Source organism: Chrysochloris asiatica, unplaced genomic scaffold (assembly GCF_000296735.1).
Source record: "Chrysochloris asiatica unplaced genomic scaffold, ChrAsi1.0 scaffold00104, whole genome shotgun sequence".
In the NCBI taxonomy this organism is placed as follows: Eukaryota; Metazoa; Chordata; class Mammalia; order Afrosoricida; family Chrysochloridae; genus Chrysochloris; species Chrysochloris asiatica.
Window position 1 is genome coordinate 9403130 of NW_006408622.1, and position 8927 is coordinate 9412056.

Below are 8927 nucleotides of genomic sequence, written 5' to 3' on the forward strand. Positions count from 1 at the left end.
CCCCCAGCTGTAAGTCTTCCAACCTTCTAAATATTCCTTTATATGTGGTTCAGAGTTCTGGGACCATCCCCTGAGCCTGCTTGGTCCTGTATTCTGTGTTTTTGCTGGCGGGGTTCCTTTACTTCACTTCCACCCAATCCGCCATCTTGTTTGTTCCACCTATCCTGTATTATTTTTGAAAATGGAAACTATTACAACTCCTATGGATGGGAGAATGTCAGTATGCATTATTACATGCATCACCTTTAGCCTGGTAACCTCCTCTTGCACTCTATCCCAAATATCCAGATTTTTTAAAATACAGTATTATTTGAATGCAGATTTCTCATCAGAAATCATCAATGCCAAAAGGAAATGAAACACGGTTTTTAACTACTGAAAGAAAATAACTGTCAATCCAAAATTCTATATCCAGAGAATGAAGATGAAATATGAAATGAAGTATGCACAAGATTATTTAAGCATTATTGTTTTTTAGTGCCATTGAGGTGGTTCCAAGTCAGAGCAACCCTGAGATTGTACATTTTTATGGGAGTAGGAAGCCTCATCTTTCTTCCACAGAACAGCTGGTGGGCTTGAACTGCCAACCTTGTAATTCAGAGTCTCGTGCTTATCATACAGAGTCACTGTACTCCTAAAGCATTATTAGAACTAGAAAATATTCTAAGGAAGCCAAATATGGAAAGGGAACAAGCTGTATCAGTTCTGGTACATCCCTACAATTGTGTTAAGTCAAAGTATGAGTACTAGGGGTTGCCACGGTGAGAACTTTAGTGGGGTCACTTGTTAAGCTCCACCCACATGGCCTGGCACCTGTCCATGAGTGCCCTGGTGGAAAGATCACCATTATTTTCTTTCAAACCTCAATTGTGAGTAACCAGATCCAGAAATCTCTTGGGAAATGCCATTACTCAGATCATCCAGAAAACGATGCCCAGTTACTGTGTTGTTTTTGGCGGTCAGTTGGTCAAAGGACTCAGCTGCATTGTGTAAACTCTTGTAAGGTCCTGGTCTGTTTACTGAGCTTGTGCAGGATGGAGAACAGCCGGCCCCACTGAAGAATGATTCCATAAACTGCCCAGTGGCCACAAATGGCCTGAAGGCCGAGCAATGGACAATATCTTTAATCACCTCCCAATATCTTCTGATGCTCACCAAGAGGGGCAGCATCCTAAATCACCTCCCAACATCCTGTTATACTAGCCCGGAGGGCACCATCACTTATGTTGTAAACCTCCCCCCACCCACTTCCACATTCCACTCTTCTTCAATGCCCCTTTTCCTTTCCTCTTGTTGTTAAGTGCCTTAGTCAGTTCCAATTCATAGTGACCCTGTATAGGGTTTCTGAGGAGCGGCTGATGGGCTTGAACCACTGACCTTGTGGTTCAAACCCACGTGGCTGTGCAGTGCTTATCCTACAGCACCACACCAGGATTTCCACCTTCCCACATGTGTTGTTGTTACCTGCAGTCGAGTCAGTTCTGACCCGCAGCGACCCTATATAGGGTTTCCGAGGAGCAGCTGGTGAGCTTGAACTTCCGACTTTGAAGTTCAAGCTGACTTTGCAGTCCAGCGCATTAACCCACAGCGCCAATAAAAGCCCCAAACACCTGACCCTCAGGGCTGGTACTACTATCTGGGGTTAGGTCCCTTTCCTCCCTGGGAAAGTGAAGACAACCTTCTCCTTTGTACGTCCACGTTTGTAAAGTCTTTCCTACCCAGTGACTCCCGCCCAACCTAACACCTGGGGAGAGTTCAATTAAGATCCAGGTGGTGCTGTTGACTGGCCCACCTGACCTCAGGAAGAGGTTTAAGTGAGCTTCACCACCAGCAGGAGCTGCATACAAAATCTAGTCATTTGGGTCAGATTATCCACTTCATCATGTAGTGTTACTCCCTCATTAGAGCCCGTCAGGGTAGCTTGTAGGACCACCAGAGCCTCTGCAAGGGTAGTCCAGCTGTGTTTTTCAGTGGCAAGGACCTCATCAGGGCTGGACCAAACCTGCTGAAGCCCAAATATTACCCAGCTGAGGAAGGCAAGGGTCTCAGACGGTCGCTTATTCCTCCTTATAAAAAGTGACCACCATCAGAACAGCCTCCCAAGCACCATTCTCCCATTCTAAGTTTAACAAAATACCACCTTCATCATGCAGGTGAACTAGTCAGGCTCCAAAATCTCTTCAAGTCACTGGGCATTAAAAAAAATATGCCTCAAAAAGAAAAAAAGTTTAAACATGAGCCTCAATAATTCACTGTTAAAGGCCATCCATTAACACCAGGGTCTACTCTATTGGTGGTCTGCACAGCTCAGCTAAGAGAGTCTGATGACCTTTGGTTCCATCTTTGGAAAACAGTAAGCAGAGAATTGATTCCTTGGCTTTTTAAATTGTATTTATTGTTTGTTTTATTGTGAATTATGTGATGGTTTACATGGGCTTTTTTTTAGAGCCCTCTGTTGGCTCTCTAATTTGACCCATGAGGCAAGCCCATTCATGAAGTTAGGGGACAAAGTCAAAGAGTTTATATATATACAATCATCCAAGAATGCTCCATGGCTCCTCCTAACACTTCCCAAGACACGGACTTGCCCAACAAAGTGCCCTGAGGGCTCCATTCGTTGTTGTTGTGAAGTGGCGTCAAGTTAGTTCCGACCCAGAGTGACCCTGTATAGGGTTTCCGAGGACCCACTGGTGAGCTTGAACCGCCGACCTTGCAGTTCAAATGGCTTTGCAGTCTGGCGCATTAATCCACAGAGCCACCCATATATTTAGAGACCCTGTATTAGGGTTTCCAAGGATCGGTTGGTGGGTTTGAACTGCCAACCTTGCAGTTAGCAGTCCAGTGCTTATCCTACAGCACCACACCAGAACTCCACCAGGACTCCACTGGTGGTGGTAGTTGTGTGCTACTCAGTCAAGTCCAACTCATAGTGACCCTGCATGAGGTTTCCGAGGCTGTAAATCCGGACTGCTGACCTTTGGTTAGTGGCTCAGTTCGTAAACCACTACGCTACCAGGGCTCCTTAGGGCTCCACTGTTGTTTTTGTTTAAGTGCTATGGAGTTGACTCATAGCGACCCTGTATAGGGTTTCCGAGGCTGTAAATCTTTATGGGAGCAGAAAGCCTCATCTTTCTCCCACGGAGCAGTTGGTAGTTTTGAACTGCTGACCTTGAGGTTAGCAGCCCGACTTGTAACCTCTACACTATCAGAGCTCCTTGGGACATACACAGTAGGCACTCAGTAAATGTTCATTGAGTGACTTCTCCAGTGGATGATTTCTAAGAACTGTAGCCACCTGGAGAAGCCTCTGCGTGTATATGATGGGCCCAGCTGAGGTCCTCATGTGATCCAGCCCCCAACATCTGCTATTTGACCTCTCCAAGATTGCCATGGACTGCCAAAAGAACCAACAGATCTGTTTTGGAAGAAGTGCAGCCAGAGTGCTCCTTGGAGGCCAGGATGGCTAAGCTTCGCCTCTCATACTTTGGACATATTGTCAGGAGGGAACAGTCGCTGGAGAAGGATATCATGCTGGGTAAGATGGAGGAGGGTCAGGGAAAAAGAGGAAAACCCCCAACGAGATGGATCGGCCAGGTGACATCATTGATGGCGTCAACTGTGGCAGCGGTAGTGAGATTGGCCCAGGATCAGACATTGTTTCGTTCTGCTGTGCATGGGGTCGCTATGAGTCGATTCCAACTCAATGGCACCTGACAACAACAACAACAACAAGGTTGCTATGGGTCGGAATCCACTCAAGGGCACTTAACAACAACAACAAAGTCTCCCTGAGACAGAGTCTAGGGGGCCACTTAATGGATAAAAGCATTAATCCCAAGACCTTGTCCATTTTACATTGTTTACTGTAAACAGACCACCATAAAATTTTGTGTTTTACTTTCTTGTACAGTCTAACTGGTTTTACCCACCTTGAAGGGTGAAGTTTTCTTGAAGGCAGAGGAGGGGCTGGAACTGGACTCGCATGCGCAACATCCCATAATAATTTTTGTTTGCCCTCACTAGAGGCCTTTGCTTTGGAATCCCTAGCATACCCAATCGGCTGCCCACACATACCCTATCGGCACAGTCACTCCTAAATGGGCCATTTCCTAGAAAACCCCACCTATATGTATGAATAAACATGATGCCTTTTCCCTACCCAAAACTTTTTAGGCCCCAGCAAAGCCTTTGTTCAGAGAAACGCATTGCACTAATTCCTCCACTTTTCCACTTGCAAGCCTCTTTCCTATAATAAACCTTTGCAAGTTTGGAAACTCTGCCTTGCCTATTAATCAGTAGAAGGCAAGAACCTTCGCTTGTAGGGTGGAGATGTTCTTAGTGTTATAGTATAATACCCTGCATTTGAAATATTATAACTAACAGCCTCCATTTGCCATTTGAAATATTATAGCATAGTTCACCCTGCTCCTCCCTTGCCCTCCCCCCACCTCACCCTATGGAAAAATAATAAACTTCTTATAGAAAAACCTTGAAGGCCAGAATGACCCAAGGACACCTTAACAAACAGGATAAAACTTAGCCCATCCGTACAACCAAGGGTTTATTGGTGGGTAAGGGTCTGCTGGAATTTATCACCCCAGCTGACAAGACAAGTCTGTGTGTTCTAACCACTCCGTGTTTCTTGTATAAAACCCTGTTCCCCTTCTCACTTCCGGGTCAGAGTGATTTGGGCTTGAGCTGACGCTCTGGCCGCGGGCAATAAACTTTGCTCTTTAAGCTTTCCCAGTTGAGTTCTTTCTGACTCGCGCTGCCGCAACATTAGCACTCCTCGTAATGTTGCTGTTAAGTGCTGTCGAATCAGTTCTGACCCATAGTGACCCTGTATAGGGTTTCCGAAGAGTGGTAGGTTTAAACCACAGACCTTGAGGTTCAAACTGACCTTAAGGTCCAGCGTTATTATCCTGCAGTGCCACACCAGGACTGGGTAAGTCTAATACTGTCTAGTCTCTAATTTCTACTTTTAATTGTACTTTGTTTTTACTTGTGTTTGATTTTGTTCCATTTCCGGTTTCTTGACATACTATTCATTCAGCACATTTACCAAGTGTACCCTGTATGACAGACAGGACCATTATTGGTTGCTAGAGATAAAGTGAAGTTGGTGAAGACTGGCTTCAATTACAAAGTTTCCTAATGCATAATTAAGGAGCTCTGGTAGCATAATGGTTACGAATCGGGCTGCCAATTTCACGGTCAGCAGTTCAAAACTACCAGCCATTCTGCGGGAGAAAGATGAGGCTTTCTGCTCCGGTAAAGATTTACAGCTTTGGAAACCCTGTACAGGGTCACTATAAGTCAGAACCGACTCTACAGCACATAACAAAAACAATGCATAATTGAGTACTGGTTTGGTACTGTAGGATATGAACTGTACTGCTAATTGGTTTGGTGGTTCAAACCCACCAGCCGCTTCTTGAAAACCCTCCACAGGATCACTATGAGTTAAAACAATGCATAGAGTAGCAATGTCTTACTGTATAGAACTTTGGTGACATCCTACAAATTGAGACAGGTAGCAACTTCATTATCATTTATTTCTTCTTGTTAAGTGCCATGGAGTTGGTTCCAATTCACAGCGACCCTATATAGGGTTTCTGAGGAGCAGCTGGTAAGTTTGAACTGCCGACTTTGTGGCTGGCAGTTCAGTGCTGATCCTACAGAGTCACATCAGGAGTCATTTCTTAGAACCCTATCATTTACAATTTTTATTACTGAACCCTTTAGACACATACAAAAGTAAAATACTATAGCAAAGAAAACTCTGTGAACAAGACACCCCACTTAATAATTATTAAGTTTGCCAATCTAGTTTCTAGCTCTTAATTTTTTTTCTTTTCCTGGAATATTTTTAAACAAAGCCAGACATCATTTCATAGATTTTAAATATGTATCTCTAACAAAGAGGATGCTTCATTTTTAATAACCTGTTATTTTTTCTAAATAATGTCTAATAATTGGTTCATGTCCACATTTCTCCTACTATCTCCAAGTGTTTTTTGTTGTTGTGTTTCAAATCAGGTTCATAAAATGTCCACATACTGAATTTAATTGATGTCTCTCAAATTTTGTCATGTTAATAGTCGCTCCTCCTCCTTTTCCATCCAGTCCGTAGAAGAAACCAGGTCATTTGCTGGGTAGAATTTTACACTATGGATCTGGGTGATTGCAACATTTTGCTTTTAACTTATTCACCTCTTCCTGCAAATTATTTTTCTCCCTCCATGCACCATCGGTTAACAGTATTTGCCTCTATTCCCCTCTTTTTTTTTCATTTAAAATCATTTAATCAAAGGGCACATTTTGCTATTCCTGTAAATTCTTGATTTTAAAGAATTTGATTAAAAGGCTTGATTATTTCAGTTAATTGTTTTGACATCAGGCTTCCTAGGTAGCGCTGTATACTACCTACTTACTGTATTATATCAGGCGGTTCATAGCACCTCACACTCCCACTTTTAACAGGTAAAGTTTGGTCAGAGGTTTCAGAGCTGGTCAAATTGATAAACGGATGAGAAAGTTCTCATCAGTCTTTCACCTAATAGTTTGAGTATCCATTGAGGATCATTTTCCGAATCATTTATTCCAGTTATATTGTTAAGTGCTGTCAAGATGGTTACTGCCCATAACAACCTTGTATAGGGTTCCCAAGGAGTGGCTGGTGAGTTTCAGCTGCTGACCTTGTGGTTCAAACTGACCTTGAGGTCAGGTGCTTAACCTAGCGTGGGGCGATGGTGGTAATGGTGTGCTGTGGAATTGGTTCTGACTCATAGTGACCCTGTATAGGGTTTCCGAGGCTGTAAGTCTTTACAGGATCATAAAGCCTCATCTTTCTCTTGCGGAATAGCTGACAGTTTCAAATTGTTGACCTTGAGGTTAACAGCCAGACTCATAACCACAATGCGACCAGAGCTTCTTTGTAGCACAGTAAGGTTTAGAAAATGGTGGGTTTTCTAATCCTATCATTCTGTAGGGGTTCTGATGTGGTGCTATAGTATCAGCACTGAACTGATAACCACAAGGTCAGCAGTTCAATCTCACCAGCCGCTCCTCAGAAACCATGTACAGGGCAGGGCCACTGTGAGTCAGGAACTGACTTGATGGCACTTAAAAACAGCATTCTGTATGTAAATAAATTTTAAGAAAACTAAACATTTTAATTTGATAAATTCAGTGGTCCTGAAACTTGTTCATATGGAAAAGGCAGGTACATGGTCAATTATCCCCCTTTATTTTTCGCTTCCCATAATGATGAATTGTCATAGCACCTTCTACAGCTGATCAAATTGTGCAGCCATACTCATTCAAAAGATTCAACTTGCCAATTCTCCCACTGGTCGAAGACAGAACAATATCGAAGAGTATATTGACTTCAACGGACTGGCACTTATAGGAGTTTCTCTCTCTCTCTCTTTCTCACACACACACACATATTAAATTTCCAAGTTGTTTCTTTTTTGCCTGAGTCTCAGTGGTGCTATGGGTTAGGCATTGAGATGCTAACTGAAAGAAAGGTTGGCAGTTCAAACCCACCAGTCACTCCATAGAAGAAAGATAAGACTGGCTGTTCTGTAAAGATTTACAGTCTTAGAAAACCCTATATAGTGTCACTGATTCAGAATCAATTCAATGGCAGTGGGTTTGGCTTTCTTGACCTTTTTTTCTTTTTCATTCTAATTAATCTTGAATTGTGGTCATGTAGTAAAATTTATAGACCATTTGTTTTGGGAATTTTTAAGGGCAATAATTTCATATTTTTGAGTTTTCAACAGTTGTTGTCTTAAATTTGAATTCTCTTCATAAATACTTTGCTGCAGCTCAAGGGATTAAGAATTTATCACATTCACTATAATCTAGTTTTTATCCAGAATAAATTATCTTAAATTTAATAAGTGCTGAGAGATGTAGAAGGCATGTCTACATTTATTATTTCCATAGGATCTTTCTTTCATGAATTAACTACTACTGATGATAGTAATTATGGATCACATTTACGGATCTACTATGCAGCCACTAGTCTTCCCAACGTTAACTACTTAATCTGTAGGAAGTGTGGCAGGCAAATGCTAATGGCTCCCAACTCCTGGTACTCCCATTCTTGTGTAGTCTCCTTCCCTTGAGAAGGGGCTGGCCCAGGGACTTGCTCTAATCAACAGAAGTAGATCCTCAGTCTAACCTTCAGATGAGACCTGAACCCTGACTGAGGCTTTGATTATAGCTTTGTTAGAGACCCTGAAGCACATAGCCCACCTGGGCTTACGGTTGGATAGAAATTGTGAGATAATAAATGTGTGTTGTTTTAAGCTACTAAAATTGTGATAATTTATTACACAGCAATAAATAACGAATATACATAGGTACTATCATCACCATTTTACAAACTGAGTAAAATGAGGCACCGAAGTTTATCTTGTCCAAAGTCATATTAGTAATAAAGTAGTGAAATGGCTATAATGAGAGATAAGGCTGGAGGTTTTATACATCCATTACATCTTTCTTTCATGAGCTTGCTAAGGATGAACAATGTTTAAGCTTTTAAATCAACATATTTTAAATCTAATTACAAAAAATCCCATAAGTTGAGTTAACTGAGACTGAAACAAATTTTATCAAGAATAAATTTTGTGATGTCTGGTAACATAATGTTCATTTAAGGGGTTTCTTGTATTAAATTACATTATGAATTTTCTGATGTTGTGTAAGGTGTGAATGTTGTCTGAAGGCCTTCTTACATTCCTTACATTTGTAGGGTTTCTCACCAGTATGAATTCTCTGGTGTTGAGTAAGAAATGAATACAGTCTGAAAGCCTTCCCACATTCTTTACATTCATAAGGTTTCTCACCAGTGTGAATGCTCTGATGCTGGGTAAGTTGTGAGAGCAGTCTAAAGGGTTTTCTACATTCTTTAC

The 8927-nt window shown here is 42.0% G+C and overlaps 1 protein-coding gene across 1 annotated transcript in view; it reads right to left on the reverse strand.

The window, feature by feature from the left end:
- Positions 1–8685: 8685 nt before the first annotated feature.
- Positions 8686–8927, reverse strand: part of ZFP82 (ZFP82 zinc finger protein) — a 62362-nt gene continuing 62120 nt past the window's right edge. Inside the window, exon 6 of the mRNA XM_006867401.1 lies at positions 8686–8891. Within this exon, the coding sequence (XP_006867463.1) occupies positions 8686–8891 (206 nt within the window). The remainder of the gene's footprint in view (positions 8892–8927) is intronic.